The sequence below is a fragment of the Astatotilapia calliptera genome, chromosome 7 (genome assembly GCF_964374335.1).
Source record: "Astatotilapia calliptera chromosome 7, fAstCal68.1, whole genome shotgun sequence".
In the NCBI taxonomy this organism is placed as follows: domain Eukaryota; kingdom Metazoa; phylum Chordata; class Actinopteri; order Cichliformes; family Cichlidae; genus Astatotilapia; species Astatotilapia calliptera.
In genome coordinates this window covers 284,376-308,943 of record NC_137428.1, presented here as the reverse complement: position 1 = coordinate 308,943, position 24,568 = coordinate 284,376, and the positions used below count along the sequence as shown (strand labels likewise).

General features: G+C 44.7%; 1 protein-coding gene and 1 long non-coding RNA gene across 2 annotated transcripts in view; both read left to right on the top strand.

Moving 5' to 3' along the window:
• Positions 1 to 24,568, top strand: part of LOC113024983 (sodium channel protein type 4 subunit alpha B-like) — a 70,147-nt gene that overhangs the window by 9,054 nt on the left and 36,525 nt on the right. Inside the window, exons 2-22 of the mRNA XM_080304027.1 lie at positions 3,772 to 3,949; positions 4,048 to 4,185; positions 7,662 to 7,780; positions 7,875 to 7,946; positions 9,176 to 9,304; positions 11,616 to 11,701; positions 12,112 to 12,312; positions 12,816 to 12,879; positions 12,953 to 13,094; positions 13,183 to 13,386; positions 15,131 to 15,227; positions 15,397 to 15,626; positions 16,271 to 16,342; positions 16,428 to 16,529; positions 16,597 to 16,944; positions 17,034 to 17,199; positions 18,129 to 18,301; positions 19,181 to 19,244; positions 20,073 to 20,227; positions 21,533 to 21,706; positions 24,429 to 24,530. Of these exons, the coding sequence (XP_080160153.1) occupies positions 3,772 to 3,949; positions 4,048 to 4,185; positions 7,662 to 7,780; positions 7,875 to 7,946; positions 9,176 to 9,304; positions 11,616 to 11,701; positions 12,112 to 12,312; positions 12,816 to 12,879; positions 12,953 to 13,094; positions 13,183 to 13,386; positions 15,131 to 15,227; positions 15,397 to 15,626; positions 16,271 to 16,342; positions 16,428 to 16,529; positions 16,597 to 16,944; positions 17,034 to 17,199; positions 18,129 to 18,301; positions 19,181 to 19,244; positions 20,073 to 20,227; positions 21,533 to 21,706; positions 24,429 to 24,530 (3,016 nt within the window). The remainder of the gene's footprint in view (positions 1 to 3,771; positions 3,950 to 4,047; positions 4,186 to 7,661; positions 7,781 to 7,874; positions 7,947 to 9,175; positions 9,305 to 11,615; positions 11,702 to 12,111; positions 12,313 to 12,815; positions 12,880 to 12,952; positions 13,095 to 13,182; positions 13,387 to 15,130; positions 15,228 to 15,396; positions 15,627 to 16,270; positions 16,343 to 16,427; positions 16,530 to 16,596; positions 16,945 to 17,033; positions 17,200 to 18,128; positions 18,302 to 19,180; positions 19,245 to 20,072; positions 20,228 to 21,532; positions 21,707 to 24,428; positions 24,531 to 24,568) is intronic.
• LOC145429898 (uncharacterized) lies at positions 1,146 to 3,578 on the top strand. Its single transcript, XR_013910229.1, has 2 exons — positions 1,146 to 3,319; positions 3,406 to 3,578. It is a non-coding gene; the product is annotated as an uncharacterized LOC145429898 (long non-coding RNA).

The following is a 24,568-nucleotide window of genomic DNA, read 5'->3' as shown; positions in this document are numbered from 1 at the left end:
TTCTTTTTATCGCTGTGTGACTGATGTCAATTGAAAGCCTGCGTGCGCTAGTACCTCTTGCCACGAGTTCCCAGAATTCCTTGCGGTTTTACCCCTGAGTGACGTCACATTTTCAATCTCTATTGAAGAAACAAAAGTTGTATCCAAGATGGCCGATTTCTAAATGGCCACCATGGTCACCACCCATCTTGAGGAGTTTGCCCCCTCACATATACTAATGTGCCACAAACAGGACTTTAATAATGGATTGGATTTATATAGCGCTTTTCAAGGCACCCAAAGCGCTTTACAATGCCACTATTCATTCACTCTCGCATTCACACACTGGTGGAGGCAGCTACGGTTGTAGCCACAGCAGCCCTGGGGCAGACTGACAGAAGCGAGGCTGCCATATCGTGCCATCGGCCCCTCTGGCCAACACCAGTAGGCAAGTAGGGTAAAGTGTCTTGCCCAAGGACACAACGACCAGGACAGAGAGCCCGGGGATCGAACTGGCGACCTTCTGGTTACAGATACGCTTCCCAACCCCCTGAGCCACAGTCGCAATATCACCAACCATTCCCATGTTATTACGCTGTATCCATATAAATGGCCCACCCTGTACACACGCAGTTACTGTCCCTCCATTTACAAAGGCAGAGGCGTCACGGTGTGATTATTTTACGTGTAGTTTTCCTGTGTAATAATATTCAACATTGCTATCAATACATTTTTCAAAAATTGCCTCTCTGTGCCAAATGGGTTTAAAAACATAAAAAACTGGGATACTGTTTGTCTGTGATTTAGACGGGGGGAACAAATCGTGGCAGGATCAGCCTGATATTATTTGTATCCCGCTGTAACTTTACTGTATAAAGAGCAAACATCTCCAACATGTCAGGAGTAGTTAGTCACTACAACAAGTGTTTGTGAACTAAAAATCAATAATGTCGTATACTGTTTGTCCATGATTTGAACAGCCCAGCGCTGCTCCAGACGAAGGGAAAACCAATTCTGCAGGGAGACCTACCTCGGCACTTGTGCAGGTGAAGCCGAAGGGAAGATTTGCTTCACCATATTTTCTAGTCTTTGGCTTAGAATGAAGTTGGTTTGGAAACATATTCAGCGATGCTTCATCTCCTGCTTTGCGTTTGTGTTGGCGCCCCGTGTTAACAGTGTCCAAATGTTTTTTTTTTGGATTTTTCCCCTTTTCATACCACGTCCCCCCTGCAATGGCTCTGCGCCCCCCCCCCCCCCCCCCTAGGGGGCGGGCCCCGCAATTTGGGAAGCTCTGCACTAACCAGATCCAGTAGAGACTCTAGCATGAAGAGTTGGACACCACCAGATCCTCACAGGATTCACACCAGCTGGTTAGGGAAGCTAACTGCAAATGGATTAGACACACCTGCAATGACTAACTGAAGCCGGATAGTCTTGATCCCCGAGGATCCCCAGGACAGACTGGTCCCATCCAATTGTGAGCCAATAACCTGGCTTAGTACCACTTGGAAGCTTCTGTCAGGCGTCAGAGCAGCTAAGATGACCAGGCAAATAGCTCAATACATAAGAGGAGCAACAACAGGGATTGGCAGAAACACCAGAAGCACGAAACACCAGCTACAGTTGCTCAAGACTGCAAGACCAGACTTACTAACCTTAATCCCTAGAACTTCACAAGATCAACAGGACCCCAAGAGCCTTCATCAGGAACTCAGTTGAGATGTGGCGGACAACACTAGAGGCCAACTTCAAGCCCGTAGCACAAGTCACCATCAAGTGTGGGATCTACCAAGGAGATGCTCTGTCCCCACTGCTGTTCTGCATAGGCCTGAACCCCCTCAGTGAGACCATTGACAAGACTGGCTACGGATACCGACTACGGAGTGACGCAGTCGTCAGCCACCTCCTGTACATGGATGACATTAAGCTGTATGGAGAAAGCTGGATTGGAGAAATATAGTCAGATGATAACAAAGAGAGGGAAGGTACTCAGAACTGAGGGGATTGAACTACCAGAAGGCAACATTGCAGACATTGAGGACACCTACAATTACCTGGGTATCCCAAAGGCAAACGGGAACCATGAAGAGGCTGCTAGGAAAGCTGCAACCACCAAGTGCCTGTAGAGATGAGGTAAGTCCTGAGGAGTCAACTAAATGGAAAATCAACACCTACACCCTGCTGGTGATCAGATAACCTCCTGGGATAACAAGCTGGGCAAATGAGTAGATAGAAGCCAATGACATCAAGAAAAGGACGTTTCTGCTAAAAGTTAGCAGAAAGAAACTAAAAGTTAGTTTCAAGTGCTTGCTCATACGGTGTTATGTGATTTTTGGGTTTTCTCTCCAATATTGGAGGTCTTTAGGTTATATTAAATTTCAGTTCTTTGTATTCTTGAACGGCCAAGAAAGACACGGCTCAAAGTGGTCAAACTCAAAAAATGATCATTAATTTTACATATTCCGGAATATGGAGACCTGAACACACGAACACACAAGCTCAGGTCTGAAGCACAAACAAAAAGCCTAGTCATTTATATAGACGTCACACACACTTTAAGCTTCGATCAAAGACTCTGCTTAGTTTCACTTTCTGGCTGCAGGTCCTATTTTCTCTGCAAAAGCATGCAGTTTCCTGTCAGTACTTTGTGGCACAGACTGTACTCAGAGTTGGGCCTTTTATATAAAACAATATAATCAGCAAATACGCATTCAGATTATTATATATTTAAATCTCAACAGTTACAATATAAAGCACCTTTAGGTGAGTGTTGTATAGCAGCGGTCCCCAACCTGTTTTTCACCACGGACCGGTTTATGCCCGACAATATTTTCACGGACCGGCCTTTAAGGTGTCGCGGATAAATACAGCAAAATAAAACTAGTACTGAAAAAAAGAAGATTTATTCATAACACACGTGGAAAGACCCAGGAAAACCGAGTTAACAATAAAAACTATAACAAAATAACGCTGAAAACCGATAAAAACCCTGAAAACCAGACATTTCACACCTGAGCCTCAACTCTCGCGGCCCGGTACCAAACGACTCACGGACCGGACCCGGCTCTGGAGGACTCGGGGGTCCATGAGCAGTTTTGACTGTTGTTGTTGTTATTATTATTATTATTATTATCGTTATTATTTGGTGATGTGTGTGTTTTTCTGCAAAATGCTGTGTTATTCTGTGTTTCACTCATTATATGTATAGGCAGGGTGTGGGTGTGTACATGTGTGTGTGTCTGGAGGATGGAGGACAGCCACCTGCAGGCCTCGTCAGGGGAGCTACTTAGGAGAGTGTTGGAGCTCTCACCGACGCGGGATCATTGCGTTGTCATCCCAAGTTAGTGTGTGGCAGTGTATAAGAGCGCAGTTCGTATATGCCCGTGGGGGTCAGTGTTGACGGCTGTTTCTGTGGTTTTCCTGCAGGTGGAAGAGTGGACCAGAAAGGCAGCACGCACGGGTGTGCGGAAGCACGACAGCGGGGAGCACGAGCACAGACGTCGGAGGGGAGCACACACACAGGAGTCAAGGGAGCAACGGGGATTTATTGTGTTTACAGCTTTCACTGTAAATAAAGTGCACTGTTTGCATCGCAGAAACCTGCGTTTTGGGTCCTCATTCCCCACATCCCCACGGTCTGCCAGCCAGACCGTGACAGAATTGGTGTTATTTAAATAAAATTGAACCGAATAACACTGAGAAATCTGATAATGATTAATAACAGCCCTACAGACAGCTGCACCTCTGTAAGTGGCTTCAAGGAAACCAAACCAAAACCTCTCTTCCCTACAGAAACCTGTTGCTAGGCAACAGCGAGGTTCGACCACTTCTCCAGGATGAGAGAATGGCGTCTCTGCTGCCACCTGTAGGTATGGAGGTTTTCAGATGCTTCACAGCAGTCTCAAAGGAGGTGGTCCAACAACGACACGAAGCTGAGGTAAAGGAGCGAAAGGCGTGGAAGCACCAAAAGGTACCGATCAACTTTCAGGAATCAGTGATAGATAATCAATCAGTAAAATTAATACTGCTGATAAGTTGCATGAGGGGAAGCTCTTCTGTGTAACTCAGGCAAGTGAGAAAAACCTGACCAAACCTGCTCGTCACCTGGAGACTGGGAAGTCCCTCCCTTTCATCTATGGTGCCCCCCCCCCTCAGCTTCTCTGCACCCCATTGGAGGATCTGGATCCCTTCTACCAATCACAGAAGGTCTCTGATCCCCTGGTCTCTCTGATGTGTCTGTCCATCTGACCTGTCTTTCTCTGTCTTTCTTGGACCCGTCTCCCTCTGACCTTCTCTCTGTGACCAGTCATGTCCACCCTAGCTGGAAAACTCAAAAACTTATTTTATTGTTGTTGTCTGTTGTCCTCCTGGGCCTTACTCTGGGTTTCTGAATTCTCCAACTTTGTATGAGATTTTTGTGATCTTCATGTCTCTGTCTGATCGTTTTAGGTTAACATCAATGATTTTTAGCTCGTCAATGTGCCTAGTCGACCCATTCAGAGTAATGATTTATTATAAGAGTTTCAATCAGGATCTGGAGTGCATCACAGCACAGAAAAAGAATAGTGAAGGTTACAAATGATCTTCTTATGGCCTCTAACAGTGGACTCATCTCTGTGCTTGTCCTGTCAGATCTCATTGCACCATTCAATACTGCTGAGCACAATATTTTACTACAGAGATTAGAACACATTAAAGGTACTGCACTGGAGTGGTTTGAAACATATCTGTGTCAAACAATAGTTTGTTCATGTAAACTTGGAGCCTTCTTCACACATATAAGTTTTTCGTGGACTTCCACTGGCTTCTGTGCTGGAACCAATTTTATTTACATTATAAATGCTTCCTTTAGATAATCTTAGTAAAGCATCCGTTTTCACTGCTATGCAGCTGATACGCACCTTTATTTATTCATGAAGCCAGATGATACAAATCAAATTTTGTCCTTCAGTGCACATATTAAACAACTATGTAGGACTGCTTTCTTGCATTTTTGCTATGTCTCTAAATTTAGAAACATCCTGAGTGAAAAACTAGTTCCTGCATTACTTCTAGGCTGGACTACTGTAAAAAGAAAAAGAATGCTTCAGACCCTTCCCATTTAAATAACGTCCATTTCAAATTTGCCTTTCCTAGCCAAAATTCATGAAATGATAGTGGCTGCACAGGTTCATAGACACCTCACTGGAAATTACTTGTTTCAGTCCGGCGTCCGTTCTTTTCATAGTACAGGAACAGCTCTAGTAAAAATCCCTACTGATCTTCTGCTTGCAGCTGACTCTGGACTCATCTCCATCCTCATTCTCCTTGACCTTGCAGTAGCTTTTGATACTATTTCCCACCGCATCCTTCTTTATAGATTAACATCTATTAGGATCAGTGGTACAGCACTCGCCTAGTTGACCTTGTATCTCTCTGGCTACTCACAGTTTGTTCAGTTACTCACAGATCAGTATCTACTCCAGTTAACTCCGGTGTTCCCCAAGGCTCTGTCCTGGGTCCTTTTTATTATCTATCTCCTACCCCTAGGTAATATTTTCAGAAAATATAACATCCAGTTTCACTGCTACGCAGATGACACCCAGCTCTACCGGTCCTCCAAACCCACAACTACTCTCCCACCCACATCAGTTTCTGACTGTTTAAGTGAAATCAAGGTCTGGTTTACCCACAACTCTCTTAAAATCAATGGCAATAATGGCACTCCTTGGTGGCTTCTTGTCCGGGACTGGAGCCTGGGGCTCGCTCGGGCCACTTCGGAGGTGGGGTGCCCCCGGCCTCTCGGCCTGGGGCTCGGTCACTCTGGCGCAGCTGGCTGCCGGCGGAGCTCACGGGCGCGTGACTGCAACTCCCCCTGGCTTCTGCTCCGCGGCTGCTGAGTGAGCCCTCATCTGGGACTCTCCTCAGCTCTTTCTGTGGCGCGGCTGCCCCTCTGTTGGTCTTCCTTGGTCTCTTGTGTTCTGGGGGCCTCTGGATGTCTGGAGTTTTGATCTCCTCCATACCTGCTTCATGCCCTGGAGGACGGGGCTGTGGCCCCCCCACACCCTCTAGCAGATCATTACATGAAGGAACCTTTTAAAAAAAACACCTGTGAGCGTCCATGCTCACAGGTGTACACACGGGTGATCACACCCACAAACTACACCCTTTTTGGCTCCTACCTCAAAGCACACTGTGTTCTGTCGATCTTATGTGCTGCACAATAATGTTTAATATTTAGTATTTACTGTCATATTCCCATATATCATTGTGATGTTGTTTGTTGTATTGCTCTCATTTTCTTGTTTTCTTTTTCTTTCTCAACAGGTGATCCAGGTGGTTGATATATGCATTTTTTGTCTGCTTATTTAGTTGTTTTTTGTTTTTTTGCCCTCTATCCCAGTCCCTCTTGTCCGCTGTTTTTCTTTCCCTCTTCCTTTCTCCCTTTTCTTTTCCTCATTCAAGTCTGTCCCGTATCTAGCAAGTGAAAATAAAAAATAAAATAAACAATGAAAGGTGAATCAAATAGACCATTACGGCAAGGCTGGGATGGTCAATTTGGTAAAGTAAATCCGTTGGGCATCTTTCTTCGCCTTTAGACAACAATTTTGATGCAAAAGAGCCAAACGGGACAGGCCAAAAAGAAAAAAAAATTAATTAATTAATGGCAATAAAACAGAATTAATTCTAATAGGCACCAAATCAAAACTGACTAAAGTTCCAACCAGATGTCTTTCATTATCCATTAATAACTGTTTTGTCACACCCTCCCCTCAGGTTAAGAGTCTTGGTGTCATCCTCGATAGCACTCTTTCCTTCACAGCACATATAATATTTTCATCTCCGTAATATTAAACGCCTTCATCCCTCACTCACTCCAAACAGTACCGTCATACTTGTCAATGCTCTTTTCACATCTCTTTCAGATTACTTTAATTCTCTTCTCTATGGTCCACCTCCATAAATTGCATTTAGTTCAAATTACAGCTGCTCGTATTGTATCCAGAACTAGATCCACTGAACATATAACAGCTGTTCTTAAACAGCTCCATTGGCTCCGGGTTCACCTCCGTGCCAATTTCAAGATCCTGCTTCTTACTTTCAAAGCCCTTCATAACCTCGCTCCATATTTATCTGATCTTCTCCACACATACTCACCCCCTCGTACACTCTGCTCTTCTTCAGCTTCCCTTCTGTCTGTTCCACCTGCTCGTCTGACTACCATGGGACTCAGAGCCTTTAGTTGTTCTGTCCTGAGACTTTGGCCACACTTCCACCAGATCTCCAGACCACAAACCGTCTCTTCACTTTTAAATACTTTCTTAAAATTATTTATTCAGCACTGCATACCCTTCATTATGACTCCGTCTTAGTGCATTTTTACTTTGATTTGACTTTTATACTTTCATCTTTATTGTTTCCCTGTTAAATCCAGAATTCAAAATCCTGCTAGTCACAAAAAAGGTCTTGACTCATCTATCTCTGATCTGTCTGTCCCTCACCTCCTTTCTGTCCCTTATTTGTCTGTCTCTCATCCATCTCTCTGTCTCTTACTTGTCTGTCCTTCACCTGTCTGTCTCTCACCTATCTGTCCCTCACCCGTCTGTCTCTCACCCGTCTGTCTCTCACCTATCTGTCCCTCACCCGTCTGTCTCTCACCTATCTGTCCCTCACCTGTCTGTCCCTCACCTGTCTCTCTGCAGACCTTCATGGTTCTCAGTAAAGGAAACATCATTAACAGGTTTAGTGCTGACTCGTCTTGTTACCTGCTGAGTCCATTCAACCCGTTGAGGACCCTCGCCATCAAGACCCTTCTTCATCCATATCCTTTATGATGTCATAGTGTCAGGAGCCTCTGTGTGGTCAGGTTTTAGCTCTCTGGACCAGGTGAGCTGAGTTTCCCTGAACTTTCACACATTCTTCAGTATATTCATCCTACTGGCGATCCTGGGCTTCGGTGTTCTGGAGTTCAAATTTCCTGTGGTGAAGTAAGATACACACACACACACACACACACACACACACACACACACACACACACACACACACACACACACACAGATCTTTCATCTGGAGCAGAAAAACACGACTAAGTGATGAACAGGGCTGTTGATGGCAGCATCGATGAGTCACAGCATGAGAATGGTTTTAAAGTCTAAATCCATGCTAAGGCTCAAAGACAAAGAGCCAGTCTGTCCTCAGTCTGTCCTCAGTCTGTCCTCAGTCTGACAGCAGCAGCACACACAGGTCTGTAAAGGTCAAACTGACTTTGCTCGCTGTTGTCGAGACAGGAAATGCTCAGAATGTTCTGATATGTGAACAGATTTGTCATACAGACAATTAAGAGACGGCTTAAAGGGCCTGTTGTGATGTTTCTCCATCGAGACAGCTTTTGTGTGACTCGTCCATTTAGGAGAGATCTGCGGTGGAAGTGTTTGCCTCCTCTTCAGTATAATGGAAGCACTTTACTGTCTCAGACCCGCCGTGTTCTCCAGGAGGGAACAAGCATCGGAGGCGTTTGGAAAGGGAGGGGGGATGAGTGTGTGCATATCAGTGTTGATGTATGTGTGTGCGTGTCCAGAGTTTAGCTGAGACAGTGTCCTTCACCCTGCCAGGCTAAGTAAACAGTCTTCCAGCCAACCCAGATGGCCTTGCATGGAATAGAAGGAACAGACTCAAGACAGTCGTTATCAGGGTGTTGTTGTTCGGCTCCAGCCTTGAGCCGACATCTGGCACCGAAGGGACAGCTGCATTATGATGGTGATTTTTCTTTTATGCGGACAACTCATGAGAATTTCAAAGCTGTTCTTTAACACTCCGACACTGGTCTCTCAATCTCCCGTTGCAGAGCCGCGAGCTTCTCCATGATGTTATCAAACTTGCGCTCCGTGGTCTTGTCAATTCTTGTGCTCAAGGAGCAGATTCTGAGACCTCACGACCGCAGAGAGCTGCTCCAAGATGTGATCTAACTTTCACTCAGAGGTGTTATTCTGAGTATTCACGGCAGCCATAAGATTCTCCAAGCTCTTAACCGTGCTGCACTCAGTGAGCCCATTCTGAGACGTCGCGCCTCGTCCCATTGTTTCAATCCCAGCGGGCAGCCTTGGGGGGGTTTGAACAGCCGGTTCCACTTTCTTAATTCTCCAGGGCACCCGGGCTCTCCCGAGCCCAAACTTCTCTGGTGTGAAAGCTCTCTGTCTCACGTTTATGTGAACAGGTACGTGTACATGGCAATCTTCGTGTTTGAGGCTCTGGTGAAAGTCGTGGCAAGAGGCTTCTGTGTGGGACGCTTCACCTTCCTCAGAGATCCCTGGAACTGGCTGGACATCATCATCATCAGCACCCTGTAAGGCTCAATAACACACCTCACACTCTCACACAGACTGTATGTACAGCCATGAATCTGCATTCTTTCTAATGACCAGCAGGGGGCAACTTCAGGTTGCACAAACAAAATTCAGTGTAATCTGTTTTAGATTTATTGGAAAACGGCTGACATGAAGATGGTGAGACTTATTTCTCTGCCGTGATTCTCCGACACGTACAGTTATTGGAAAAGAAAGTTTTCACAGGACGATCCTGAGAAAAAAACAAGTCCGGCCTTATTGCCTTCATGGGAGTTAAGAGGGTAAGCAGCCCCAGCTCCTAATCGAGCCAGACTGATTAGTCATACAGAAAATGATCACATCAAGCTGTTGCTGCTGAAGGTGTCTCTCCAAGCTCATTGATGAGGTACAATTAGGACTGCTTATACTGTGAGTTTGTTAACGGAAGAGCTCCTCTTTGTTCACTTCTTTAACCTCCTAGGACCTGGCGTCCACGTGTGGACATCACATTTTGGGTTATTTAGACCGAAATACTCAATTTCGCTCTGCAACGGCCTGATATCCACTCACGAGGACATTATACTCCTACTGTTCTACTGAAATTTTAAACAAATATCCTCATATGTGGCTTTCATTTTTCTTAGAAACAAAAATTAGGTAAAAAAAATAATCTGGTAATTCTTTATTTTTACATTCATCGGGTCCCAATATGCCCAAATATCAAAGAGAAATTAAAAATGCATGCCGAGGAAGAGTTCGGATCTTAGGGGGTTAATGTTGGTTACAGATTAACGTGATCCAAAAAACAGGAAACAGTATAAAAGAGCTTTCACAATAAGAGCCTCTCAGTCCTGAATAACAAGGCTCACTGCAGCTCAGAAAATACTCAAGAAATGTGATCCACCGATTGAATCCACTCAATGCTGGACGTGACCTTTACAGTTACACCAACACAGTTCTTGTCAGTGTGGTCTCATATCTATAGATCCATGTCCGTGCAAATAAGGTGGGCTTTTTCCAGCTGCAAAGATGAAAATTATCTTTTTGCTGCTTTCACCACCACATCCATCCATCCAGTTTTCTTCTGCTTATCTGAAGCTGGGTTGCAGGGACAGCAGCCTAAGCAGAAAAGCCGAGATCTCTCCACGATGTCCTGGGTCTGCCCCGGGGCCGTTCCTTTGTTATTACCCTTATATTTCGAGTTTAGTTGTTCCTTGGTTCAGGCACTGAAACTCCCTGTTTAGGTTTGGGACTCTTTCAGTGTTTGAATCCAGGCTGACATCAAACACTGTCCCAGCAAACTGACCACAGAGACTCTTGATGTTTCTTAAGGCTTGGTAACAAGCTAACCTCCTGTAGCCAAATGCTCGCTGTGCTGCTCTGCTTTCCTGTGTAGCTTTCCTGTGTACGTCTCCTCTACCTTTGTCACTGATAAAGGTTTTAGATTTATATTAGGACACTAACTGTCACGTCCTCATCACCGGCTTTGCTTCTGTATGTTCTGCTCGACACACTTTGGCTTTTTCCTGCTCGGCTGTAAATGTGTCTTTATGTTTTACAGCTGCTTTAACCCTCCTGCCATCCTTTAAAAAACTCACACCCATCACCCTAGGGACCATTCTCAGCCACGCCATAAAAAGACCATATATCCATATTTTATTCCACTTTAAATTAGCCAACCTTGTAAAACTACTTCTCCCTGAAATATTCATGTAAAGTTTTAATTATATTCTCGTTGTTTTAACCCTTCAAATCCCAGTGTTATTACATGAGCGCCCTGTGTTATAAGCCCCAAAAACCAAAAAACGAAACTAAATATTTCCACAAAAAACCAGTTGAAGTAATATGTGATTGTCATTATAAGTAGGCCTTTAGATGGACCAAAGATTGGCACCAACATACATTTTGACCTGCCATTATTTTTTTTGCATTTTTTTTGCAATTTAAAAATTAAAACTTCAAGGCCCTGAGTCTTCATTGACATCCAAGAAAAGAAGAAAAAATAAAATCATATGATGATAATTTGGGGTTGAAAAATAGCGTTTATAATGGAAGTCAATGGGCAGAAAATGGTCCCCAGGGTGATGGGTGTGGGGATTTCTGCTGCTCAGCCATTTTAGGCTGATTTAAGGAATTCACACTGGAATATTAACATTGACAGGTAAAAACTATCCTGTGGCAAGTTTGGTTATATTCCACTGAACACAGTGGAAATGGCAGCCATTTAACACATAGCAGTGGCACAAAAAGGTCCCAAGAAGGCAGGAAGGTTAATCACTGCTTCATGATGATGATGATGATGAAGGTGGTGATGATGACTCTGTGTCTCAGATTGGTGTCACAGTTCGTAGATTTGGGGAAGTTTGCTGTGCTGATGACGATTTCTCTGCTGCTGAAGATCTTCACATGCAGCCGAGGTGTGTGTGTGTCTGTGTGTGTGTGTGCGCGTGTGTGTGTGTGTGTGTCTGTGTGTGTATGTCTGTGTGTGTGTGTCTGTGTGTGTGTGTGCGTGTCTGTGTGTGTGTGTCTGTGTGTGTGTGTCTGTGTGTGTGTGTCTGTGTGCGTGTGTCTGTGTGTGTGTGTGCGTGTCTGTGTGTGTGTGTCTGTGTGTGTGTCTGTGTGTGTGTGTCTGTGTGTGTGTGTCTGTGTGTGTGTGTGTGTGTGCGTGTCTGTGTGTGTGTGTCTGTGTGTGTGTGTCTGTGTGCGTGTGTCTGTGTGTGTCTGTGTGTGTGTGTGTGTGTGTGTGTCTGTGTGTGTGTGTGTGTGTGTGTGTCTGTGCGTGTGTGTGTGTGCGACTTGTATTCACAGCGTGGGGCTGTCTTCACAGGTCTGAAGAAGACAGTCGAAGCTCTTGTCCAGTCGGTGAAGAGGCTTGGTTGTGTCATCATCCTGACGTTGTTCTGCCTGAGCATCTTGGCTATGATTGGTTTACAGCTCTTCATGGGAACCCTGAAGAACAAATGTGTCATCTGGTCGATGAACACAAACACGACAGAGTTCGATTTCCACATCCACACCACCTCTCCAGGTATGATGGTCGTACCACGTCCTGATTGGCCGGTTAGCCTTTTAAGACAGTCAGATGGCTGACTCGCAGGTCTTCTTCCAACATTACAATGAAAGCAGTGGAAAGAGATCTCATGTGAGATCAGGTGAACCTCTGAGGAAAAGTCTTCAGGTCCAAAAACAGTTTTATTTGTTGTTATCAGATTTTAAAATCACCCGCAACAATGTAGATGCTGAGAATTGCGGAGTAAATGTGACCTTGAATCTGTCATTGAGAGTATTTCCTGGCTCAGTGATGTATTAAACATGTCCGTGAAGACAGCTCTGCAGCACGGTCCCTCAGTGCTCGTCCAGGGATGTTATCAGGACCTGGGGCTCTGCGAGAATCGATTAGAAAGTTTAGAAATGTTCAGCTGGCTTTGTAGTGCAGACTTCAGCACCTGTCATCGTTGCCACCCCTGCCCTTAAATTAGAAAGGTGAAATATGATCTGTTTGTACGGTTTGGATGTCTGTCTGCCTTCTAGAAAACTATTACTACATTCCTGGACATCCTGATCCTCTGGTGTGTGGAAACCAGTCAGACGCTGAGTAAGTAAACATGAGTCTCTTTCATTCACTGACAACAACAACAATAAAAACAAACTGTTTTTTATGTGTTCAGGTGCTGTCCAGATGGTTTCACCTGTGTGAAAGCAGGAAGTAACCCAAACTTCGGATACACCAGCTACGACTCGTTTTTCTGGTCTCTGATGTCACTTTTCAGACTCATGATGCACGACTTCTGGGAAGGCCTGATGCAGTTGGTCAGTAACTCACCGATGACCACATGCAGGCTCCTCCCAGTACTCCGGTTGTCTCATCCGTTTCTCTCACCTGTCTGTCCCTTTGCAGACGTTGCGAACTGCAGGAAAATCCTATCTGATCGTCTTTCTGTTCGTCTTCTTCCCGGGTTGTTTCTTCCTGCTCAGTCTCATTTTGGCGGTGGTTGTCATGACACGAGCGGAGCAAGAAGAGACTCGAGATGCCGAGGCCATACAAAGAGAAGAAGAGTTTGGACGGATTGTGGAGGTGCTGAAGAGGAGAGAGGAGGAGGAGGTCAGTAAGGACTCATTGCTTCCACAGGAATTAGGAGGGCAATGAGCAGCCAAATACTAATCAAGTCTAATCAGATTTAGTTCATTGGTTGGTCATCAGTAAGTGTGTGCACCTCTTTAACAGCAGATTTTGTCAGTTTGCTGTGGAGCATCCAGGTGTGTGCTAACACAATACCACATTCTCTCCAGGACTGGGTGCTGCACCTTCAAAAAAACAAAAGAAGGAATCAATGATCCACACACGGGAATAAAGTTGCTTCTTATTTGCTGAACCTTGTGTCACATGTTACAGGTGCAACTTTTTTACGTCTACCTAACTTACAGCCCTCTCTTCTTCTAAATTCTTACGTTTATCTCGACTTCTGGAACAGACTCAATACCGCTGTTGGGTCTGCGCTACAGCAGGCCCGCTGGTTCAGACTGATTCCTGTAAAGAAGGAAATACGGAACAGCAATCGATCGGTTTTCACATGCTACAGCAAGGGGAGGATCTCGGGGCAGCCCTTCTGCCCTCGAGCTCAGATTACTCCAAAGAACCAGCCCCCGCTTGCAGACTTTTTTTGTGTGACACACAGTTTACACAAGCACCCATTGTAAAAAACCCCTATGGTCACAAAAGGTTAAAACACTGCGTGTGTGTGTGTGTGTGTATATGCATGTGCGAGCATGTTTGTGTGTGTGTGGGGGTACGTTTGTGTGACTTCCTGCTGAGGATGTGCCTACAGTTACGCTATAGCCCCCCTCACCATTCAACAGGCTGGGGAGGGCAACAGAAACAGAAGCATGTCTCTGAGCACACAGTTTAAGGCCAGGCTTACAAACTTAAGTACAATAATGGCAACATTTAACAATTTCAGCCTAACAACCACCTTTCCTGGCCTCGCCAGTATAGCAACACACAATGCCCTATCTCAACAATCAACCTACTCTGTGCGCTTCTCCAGAAAAATAAACATGAACTTAAAACGCCTGTACTGATAATAACTGTTATGCATATATAAACAAATGATTCATTATGATACCACACTGGGCATTGCAGCAAATTCACGGCAAGAACTGATGCTCAGAGAAACCACAGAGAAACCCCAGTTACTGTGGCTGAGGTCCAACAGCCCCACCTCAGACTCTACAGGCCTCATTGAGCAGGTTGATGGGCTCCATGGCCACGACAAAAGGGAGATCAGAATCGCCTTTATTGGCCGTGTATATGCGCAGACACATACGAGGAATTTGGTTCGGGTAGATGACGACTCTCAATCACAGCAATGTAAATCACAACAATATGTAAACAACACAATAGAAACAATATAAAATAACCATAAGGTGTGTGTCTCTAGGAGGAGAGCCACACCAACAGCTGAGCTCTGACAGCTTGGAGCACTGGCACACTAGGCCCAGGTGTTGCCAGTGTTGCTAAAACATTCCACACCTGTACAAAATATACTGGAATAACACGAGTAGGTCTATTATCGGGCTTTAGTTCTGTTCATATATCAAACACGTCCTATTCTTCATCTAAATATCCTTCTGTGTCTAGCATGTGACCAATCCTGCAGACCTGTCGGCAGCATTTAAAATCCAGCTGTTCCAAAAACCTTTCACCAGCTTCTTCTCAACTTATTGTGTCAGCCGTGACCTTTCTGAGACAAAATAACCCTGTTTGGAAACTGTTCAGAGTACTGTGGGATGGCTCTGCTGAAATCGTCATTTAGCATAACTGAATTTGGGTGTTTTGTTATGGACAGCAGGCTTCCAGCAGGGCAGAGACTCCAGAGCAACAGGACTCACTGCAGAAGAAGAAATCAGCTGGTATACGAGCTACTAAGCAAGAATACGTTGAAGGTAAACAGATATTTACCTCCACCTCTTTAACCTCCACCTTCCTTCATTGGGACAGGACAACACGCTCTGTCACTGAGAGCAGTCACAGACAAACGCGAAGAGCCGAGGCTCTGCAGACAACTTAATGCTGACACAGTTTGTGGCCTCACAGAGTAGCTTTGTGTTGCAGAGGCAGAGGAGCACCACCGGCCTTTGTGCTGCACCTGCACTGACGCCTTCCTGAAGGGGGACTGTTGTGGCTGCTGGCGATGGCTCAAACAGCAGTTTCACACTTTTATCACGAACCCTTTCTTTGACCTGGTCATCATCATCTGCATCATTGTTAGCACCATCTTCACAGCCATGGAACATTACCCTATGATGGAGGAGTTCATGGAGACCCTGGTCATCGCTGAGCTGGTGAGTGTTGAAGAAGTGTCTGCAGACCCTGTTATCTCCTACTTGGTTAATTTAATGGCAGCTTCTTCACTGCAGGCTAAAATCAGGACTTTTCCATTCTGCTCCCTTAGTTTGGTGTAGACTTGATCAGTCGGAGGGACCATATGTTCTTCTTCGATGTGCCTCCATGACCAATTTAGTGATGAATGCTTTTAGCGGGTTCTTCAGCCACCTAGCAAGAGTGGTTTAAAATGTCCACTCAGAGCAACTACATCACAAATGGTAACAAACCAACGGTACAAACCTGTAAACGACCTGCATAACTGAGAGGAAAAGCAGCACAGTGAGGTAAAAATGTAACGGGGGTACAGTATAAACCTCTGGCAAGTCTCGAGAAAAGTAAGGATCAGCTGGGATTCAGAGGGAGCTTTACTGAGGTTTATTTACATCGTGAGTCTTTGCAGTAACAGTGATGCCTGGTCAGAGTGATCTACCTTTACATGGGTGACATTTCACAGGAAAATTATTGTTTTGTTGGAACTTCTACATCTGCACGGGACTCGGTGTGTTCGAGGTTTTTCGTTCGCCTGTCTGCCGATGGTTGGATGAATTGGATGCAAAACATGCTTCTACCCTGTGACCTCTGACCCCTTTGAACTGTGCAGGTCTTCCGTGTGATCTTTGCAGCTGAGATGATCATCAAACTTGTCGCACTGGGCCTGCATGGATACTTCCAGGTCAGATTTGTAGTTTCTTCTCAACAGTTCAGCGATCTGCCATTTTCAAAGAAACATTTGTGATTGTTTGTTGTCGTGGTTACAGGTGCGCTGGCATATCTTCGACTTTATCCTCGTCATCATTTCTCTGGTGCAGCTGGGACTGGCTGACGTTGAGGGTCTATCTTTGCTGCACAGTTTTCTTCCGGTTAGTATAACATCACCATCACTGTCATCATCATCATCTGTTCTCACGTATCTTTCTGTTTGTCCAGTTTCGAGTGTTTCGGCTGGCCCGTTGGTGGCCGATGCTCCACATGTTTTTGAAGATCGTCTGGGCCTCAGTGGGGAACCTGACTCTGGTTCTCTTCATCACGGTCTTCATGTTCTCTGTGGCGGGCGTGCAGCTGTTCCAGTCGGACTACAAAGCTAACGTCTGTCGCATTTCTCATGACCGCCAGCTTCCTCGTTGGCATATGGAAGACTTTTTCCACACCTTCATGCTTGTCTTCAGGGTCTTGTGTGGACATTGTTTAGAGTCTTTATGGGATTGCATGGAGGTCTCGAATGATGGCATGTGTGTGACCTTCTTCATGATTGTCCTGATTGTTGGAAAGCTGCTGGTGAGTCTCTTTACACTTAACAACCTAGAATGACCCAGTCCACCTTAGTCCATCAGGAGTTTTTGAATGAGTTCCTGGTCTGTTTGCAGATCCTACATCTGTTCCTGAATTTATTGTTCATCAATGTTCAGCTGGTGGATTCAGAAGACAAAACAACAAACATTCTGCAGAGTACCATGAAACAGACCAGAACCTGGATCCCCAAGAGAATCTGGACTTTGTGGGGGAAGAACTACGCTGACCAAGATCACAAAGGTGGTTTTTGTTTGTATATTTGTCTTTGTAGGTTCTCAGTTATCCAGGTCACAGTAATCCAAGGAGCTTGTTTTGTGCCATTACTTTATTGCTGTTTTGGGGGTCTGCATTATTAACATGGAATGTAGATATAACACTGGCACAGCCACAACGAGGTAACATATTAGTCAAAGTCAAACTTTATTGTCATCTCCGCTAAATGGCAAATGGTAAATGGCCTGTATTTGGATAGCGCATTACTTGGTCCCCTATGGACCAAAAGCACTTTACACTGCATTCAGTCATCCGCCCATTCACACACTGGTGATGGCAAGCTACATTGTAGCCACAGCTGCCCTGGGGCGCACTGACTGCTACAGCCAGTGCAGCATATAAAGACAAGACGACGAGTTACATCAGTGCAAAAAACCCTAATAAATGGATATAAAAGGAGTAGAAAAATAAATATACACTTAAGACTAAGACTTAGTGAAGTCCTGTCTTGAAGCCTGAAACTGGATGTTTACAAACTGGATCTGACTTCGACAGTGAGGGACTCTGCTCACTACTCATTGGTAGTAAAATGTAAAGTGGATTGTAGTCTCGACTTAAATCTTCCCGTCCTTCCTTCTCCTCAACAAGACTTCAAACTAGTGACTGAGACCATAAATTCATCAGTGAGCTGAGTGATGAGGTGAACACGAAGCTCATTTTCTCATATACTTGCAAATGTTCAGGTTACAACCAGAGGAGTCGCCACCTGCTGGACATTAGAGAGACTGCAGGTTTGAGGCAGTGTTGCCTTCATGTTTCAGGTCATCCTCACACATACTCTGTTGTTAGTGGTTTATTTTTTTTCTGTGGATTGTATTTGGATTTCTGTGTCTTTTTTAAATTTTAGATTTAGAGCTTTTAATTTGAAAATATTTTCATGTTTTCCTCATTTGCAGGTGACACTGAAAAAGACAACAAGGAGGAATATCTGGCCTTAAGCTCTGTGAGCTCAGATCAGCTGACCCTCGATGATAACCACACAAACATGGCCGCCTGGGAGGCCCCCGTCGCTGTGGCTGAGATCGAGTTTAGGACGCCTGAAAATGCAGAAGAAAAGGAGACGCAGCATGTAAAGCAGATTCTACTGTTTTTGATCCTAGAGCAGAATTTCATGTTAAAAGTAAATACTGATGTGTGACGCAGCTTCGGCCTCGAGTATGAACAGCAGATAAACATGTTTGTGTCGCCACGGGCGACCGTGGCTCAGGGGGTTGGGAATCGCATCTGTAACCGGAAGGTCGCCGGTTTGATCCCTGGGCTCTCTGTCCTGGTCGTTGTGTCCTTGGGCAAGACACTTTACCCTACTTACCTACTGGTGTTGGCCAGAGGGGCCGATGGCGCGATATGGCAGCCTCGCTTCTGTCAGTCTGCCCCAGGACAGCTGTGGCTACACCTGTAGCTGCCTCCACCAGTGTGTGAATGTGAGAGTGAATGAATAGTGGTATTGTAAAGCGCTTTGGGTGCCTTGAAAAGCGCTATATAAATCCATTATTATTATTTATTATTACACAGTACTATTTTCCTCACTGTGATCACTGTGCATGAAGAACATCTCTCCACCCTCGATGTGACCGCAGCATCATCAGAGCTTCAGCATAACTGCAGTTGTCTTTATGATGAATTGAGTGAAACACAGCGATGAGATGCTTTCACACACACATCCACAGCACACAGGTTTAAAGCAGACAACTGGACCGTGTAAAGTTCAGGTTTTAGTTTGAAATTCATCAGCAGCTGCTGATGTTAAAATCACTGCAACAGCTTAAAGAAGGTGATCATCAGACTTTTACAGGACTGAAATCAGCCATCCTGAATTCACAGACACAGTAAAGACCCGAGACATAAACCGCGTGAGCTTTCAGAGTGTGAACACTTAGTCCGGTGACAGTATTTTAAAGTAACTAGGACATTAAAGTTTATTTATGTTTGTGAACTTCTGTGTCTGCAGTGTGACGTCATGCAGAAACGTAAAGATGAAACTCATCCAGAACCTGAGGACTGCTGCTGCAACAGTATGAGCACACACACACACACACACTGTTATATCAAATTATTATATGTAAAATAGTTTAAACCTGCAGTGACAAACCTTTGTCTCCCTCTTGTGGCAGTGAGAGTAATTACGTAAATGCTGAGCTTTGGTAAACGTGTTCATGTTTCACCATATTTGGATCACACAGACTCGGATACCTGCTAATTAGTGTTCAGTAACATCCAAATAAAATCCTCAAGTTTCAGTCCCTGAAACTGGACCTCAGACTTCTTGAATGTCTGTTGGTCCAGTCAACCTCACAGCAGCCATATTATTGGTCAGATGATTGTAATAAAAATGATCCAAAAGACTCCAACAGCACAAACACGGTCCAGAGGTCCAGTTCAGGGACTGCAATTGGCAGACAGCTAGCAGCTACACCCGCCTGTGTCACCATCCACCTGTTAGTCAAAGAGGCCACGCCCCTAATAATGCCAACTTTAAGGCTCAATACAAACCTTCTCTCACTCTCTTACAGTTGTCATGAAAGGGGGAAATTATGGATATGGATTTGGTCTCAGGCTGTAAACATGTTTATTTGTGCTGTAAAGTTTTAACATAGGGACATGTTAAATCTATGGGGACCGGCTCACTGCTGGAGCCTCTGCAAGAGGAACTGCAGCTTTTGGTTCTTCTGTGCATGATTTAGTTTTCAGTGCCTCAGTTTGATGGATGATGTAGACCCAATTTAAAAGTTCAACAAACTGTGACATACAGAGATGATATCAAAGTTCCTGCACTGCAGCTGTTTCCGTTACATCAAGAGAACAGAAGCCAATCAGTCAGCAACGCCTCTGATGTGTTTCAGGCTGTTACATCTGCTGTCCGTTCCTGGAAATAGACACATCCCAGGGTACCGGCAGGGTCTGGTCTAACTTCAGGAGAGCCTGCCTCTGCATCGTGCAACACAAATACTTTGAGGGCTTCATCGTCTTCATCATCCTGCTGAGCTGTGCAGCTCTGGTAAACAGACATTGTCAATACATATTTGACAATATACATCATGAATTCATGTCCCATTCAAACCCTGGACTCACTTGGACATGTTTTATCTTCCTGGCTTAACTCCACACTGAAACCACTAAGCTAAACATATGGCACTGATAGCGACCTGCATGAACCCACAGACAGTTGATTTGGTCTTTGAAGTCACTTTTGGATCAGTGTATTGATGCATGCTCAATCATCCAGGTAAGTAAATCCCAAAGGTTGAATCTGTACACCTGGTCGTAACGTTTTCAGGAGAAACTTTCATCATCAGGGGACGTCTTCAGTCTCAGCTGACTGCAGGTCTCCAACCATATAAACAGGACATTTGCACACTGACTGAAACTAGCACCACTGAAGGAACAATGGGCTGGGAGGTCAGTTCCTTCATCGTTAATATGCAAATTCTTTTGACCATTTGATCAAAGACGATTGATCAATTACCATGAGTCCCATTCACAGAGAGTTGGGGAATGGCTGCAATCACAGCATTGTAAGATGGTGACAGATGTACCCTTAGGCCCCTCCTCCGTTCAGAGATGGTCCTTCCCTTTTCACGTGAATGGCCTCCTTGACTCCGCCTTCAAACCAGCGTTCCTCCCTGTCCAGGATGTTACATCCTCATCATTGAAAGAGTGTCCACTGGCCTGTAGGTGTGAATAGACTGCAGAGTCCTGTCCTGACGAGGTGGCTTTTCTGTGTTGTGTCATCTGCTTGTGCAATCTACTGTTTATAAGGTTGGAAACCTGCAGTCCGCTGAGACTGAAGAAGTCACCTGATGATGATGAAACGTTTCTCCCACTGAAAACGTTCAGATGAACTGAATCAACCTTTTTGGGTTTTGGAGCTGTTGGGGTGGTTTCCTGTTCATGGGTAGAAAAGTTATGTCTTATTATTGCAGAGGTGCTGCTCTGAAAGACACAAAACATCCCCTCACTAAGGCGCCAGAGTTGCAGATGATCACAGTCTACAATATTAGAGAGAGGATCACAACAATCAGATGACAAGAGCAGCCCTTGGTGACAGTGGGAAGGAAGAATCCCTTTTTTAACAGAAAGAGACCTCCATCTGAACCAGAATCAGGGAGGAGCAGCCATCTCCTGGATGTGTCGGAGGGTGGTGGGAAAAAACACAGACAGAAAAGAAGAGCTCATGAAGAACAAACAGGACAGCAGGTCGTCTGTTAAACCAGAAGGTCACACTGCTAGAATGACAGTGGTTGTCCTCAGATCGTCTCATATGCTGCTTGTTGTGAGTAAACAGGCGTGTGTTTGTGAACAGGTTTTTGAGGACATCTACCTGGGGCATCGTCCAGTCTTGCAGAGAGTTTTGAAGATGGCAGACCTGGTGTTCACCTTCGTGTTTCTGGTGGAGATGCTACTGAAGTGGATCGCTTTTGGATTCAAGAAATACTTCACAAGCTTCTGGTGCTGGCTCGACTTCCTCATCCTAGATGTAAGAGCACAATCGGCAGCACCGATTATTGGCAGTATTTTACAAAGCCAGTCACGGAGGGACCACAAGCCAGTGTTGTCCTGGTGCTGGTCCCAAGCCTGGGTAAATGGGGAGGGTTGTATCAGTAAGAGCATTCTGACTAAATCTTGGAATGAACGAAAAATGATGTGGGGCATTTAACCATGTGTGGAGCTGGGGATCATAGACCCACCTCAGCATTGGTGATGGCACCGAAGCTAAAGGACGGGCTGTTCATGTCTGAGATGTGGGCGGCGTTGACAGGATGTCAGTATTTGACGTTGTAGTAAAGAAATGGGGTTGTTTCAGTTTGAACAGATAAACTAACAGCACACAGTCAGGCTGGGTAAGATGAACCTGCTGCTTCACTGCTCTCCTGTACAATGAGGTCAGTTCAATTTAATCGAGTTCAATTCAATGTTATTTATATAGCACCAAATCACAACAACAGTTGCCTCAAGGTGCTTTACACTATAAGGTCAAGACCCTACAGTAATGTTAAGGAAACCGAAAAAACCCAACAATAATATGACCCCCTATGAGCAAGCGCTTTGGCAACAGTGGGAAGGAAAGACTCTCTTTTAACAGGAAGAAACCTCAAGCAGAACCAGGCTCAGGGAGGGGCGGGGCCATCTGAGGAGGGGCCTGATGATTTAAGACCTTATTGGTTTAAGAGTATGTGAGGAGCAGGATTTTGAATTCTGGATTTAACAGGAAGCCAAAACAGGATAAATATGCTCTCTCTTTCTAGTCCCTGTCAGGACTCTTGCTGCAGCATTTTGGATCAGCTGAAGGCTTTTCAGTGAGTTTTTTGGACTTCCTGATAATAATGAATCACAGTCGTCCAGCCTGGAAGTAATAAATGCATGAACTAGTTTTTCAGCCTCACTCTGAGACAGGATATTTCTAACTTTAGAGATGTTGCACAAATGGAAGAAAGCAGTCTTACATATTTGTTTAATATGTGCGTTGAAGGACATGTCCTGGTCAAAAATGACTCCAAGGTTCCTCACAGTGTTACTGGAGGCCAAGGTAATGCCATCCAGAGTAAGAATCTGCTTAGATACCATATTTCTAAGCTTTTCAGGGCCGAGTACAATAACCTCAGTTTGATCTGAATTAAGAAGCAGAAAGTTAGCAGCCATCCAGGTCTTTATGTCTTTAAGACATTCCTGCAGTTTAACTCATTGGTGTGTGTTATCTGGCTTCATGGACAGATAGAGCTGGGTGTCATCTGCATAGCAGTGTAAATGTATGCTATGTCTTCTAATGATGCTGCCTAAGGGAAGCATGTATAATGTAAACAGAATTGGTCCTAGCACTGAGCCCTGTGGAACTCCATAATTAACCTCAGTGTGTGAAGAGGACTCTCCATTTACATGCACAAACTGGAGTCTATTAGATAGATATGATACAAACCACTGCAGCGCAGTACCTGTAATACCTACAGCATGTTCTAATCGCTCTAATAGGATATTATGGTCGACAGTATCGAACGCTGCACTGAGGTCTAGCAGGACAAGCACAGAGATGAGTCCACTGTCAGAGGCCATAAGAAGATCATTTGTAACCTTCACTAAAGCTGTTTCTGTGCTGTGAACTCTATGAGAAGTAAGCAAAGTTTATTTATTAAGTTTATTTATTTATTAAGCACTTTTCACAGAGTCGCTGTACACAAAAGGGTCAAATAAATCTGAACATTAAGTGCTAAAATATTCAATAAAAATATTTGATAAAATAAAATAAAATAAACAGGTAGTTTTAAAATAAATAAATAAACCTATAATCATTCCAATAAAACTTCTGAAGCCTGTTTAAACAAAGATTTTAGTCCACAGAGTCCACTAAGTGTAGTTGTGGTGGTAGACTGTTCTACAGCCTTGGTGCCACAGACTGAAAGCCTCTGTGCCCCCTCGTCTTTAGTCATTTACAGGGAACAACCAAAAAATCCAGAGTCTGTGAATGAAGAAAGAAAGCAATGATTTGTCCAAGCTGGAAAACAGGTTATTACAATAGTCTAAAAATAACTTAGAAATGTTACTTACCTAACCCTAACCCTTACATGCAAGTGCGCCTGCAGTTAAACACTATAGCTAATAGCATCCCCCACCATGCTAGATGTAGGGGAGGAAAAATATCTGCACGCAGTTCAAGAAAAGGTTTACAGTTTTAAACACAACAATGACAACTTTGATCATAATGACTTCAACAGATACAATGGTTTGTTCTAACAGAGACGGTCCTATCAGATAAGTAAGAAGAAAACCAGTCTAAGGCAGAGCCACATACACCAGCCTGAACCTCAAGCCTGTCAGGCAGAATGTTATGGTAAATGGTATGAAAGGCTGCACTAACACTGGACAGAATGATAGCAGAACAGTCCCCTGCATCAGAAACCATTCAAAGATCACTACAGATTCATTATACAAAAGACAGAGTAAAGACCTGATTTCCTACAGTTGAAACCTGACTGAAACGCTTCCAATAAGCCATTCCTCTGCAGATGATCTGTTAGCTGTTGACAACTACTGTTTCAAGAATCGATAACATGAAGGCTGGGGATTGGCCTATAATTAGCTAAGACAGCTGGGACAAGGGGTTGTATTTAAGTAATGTTTAACAACTGCCATCTCGAAGGCCTGTGGCTTGTAGCCGATTATTAGAGACAGGTGGATCACATTGTCACCGCTGTGCTGTCTTCTAGGTGTCTCTGTTCTCCCTGATGGGCAACATGCTTGGATACACCAGCCGGCCTCTGAGAGCTCTGAGGACTCTGAGGGTCCCGTCTCGCTTCAAGGGCATGAGGGTGAGGCAGGCACTCATACAGATACAGACATTGCCGAG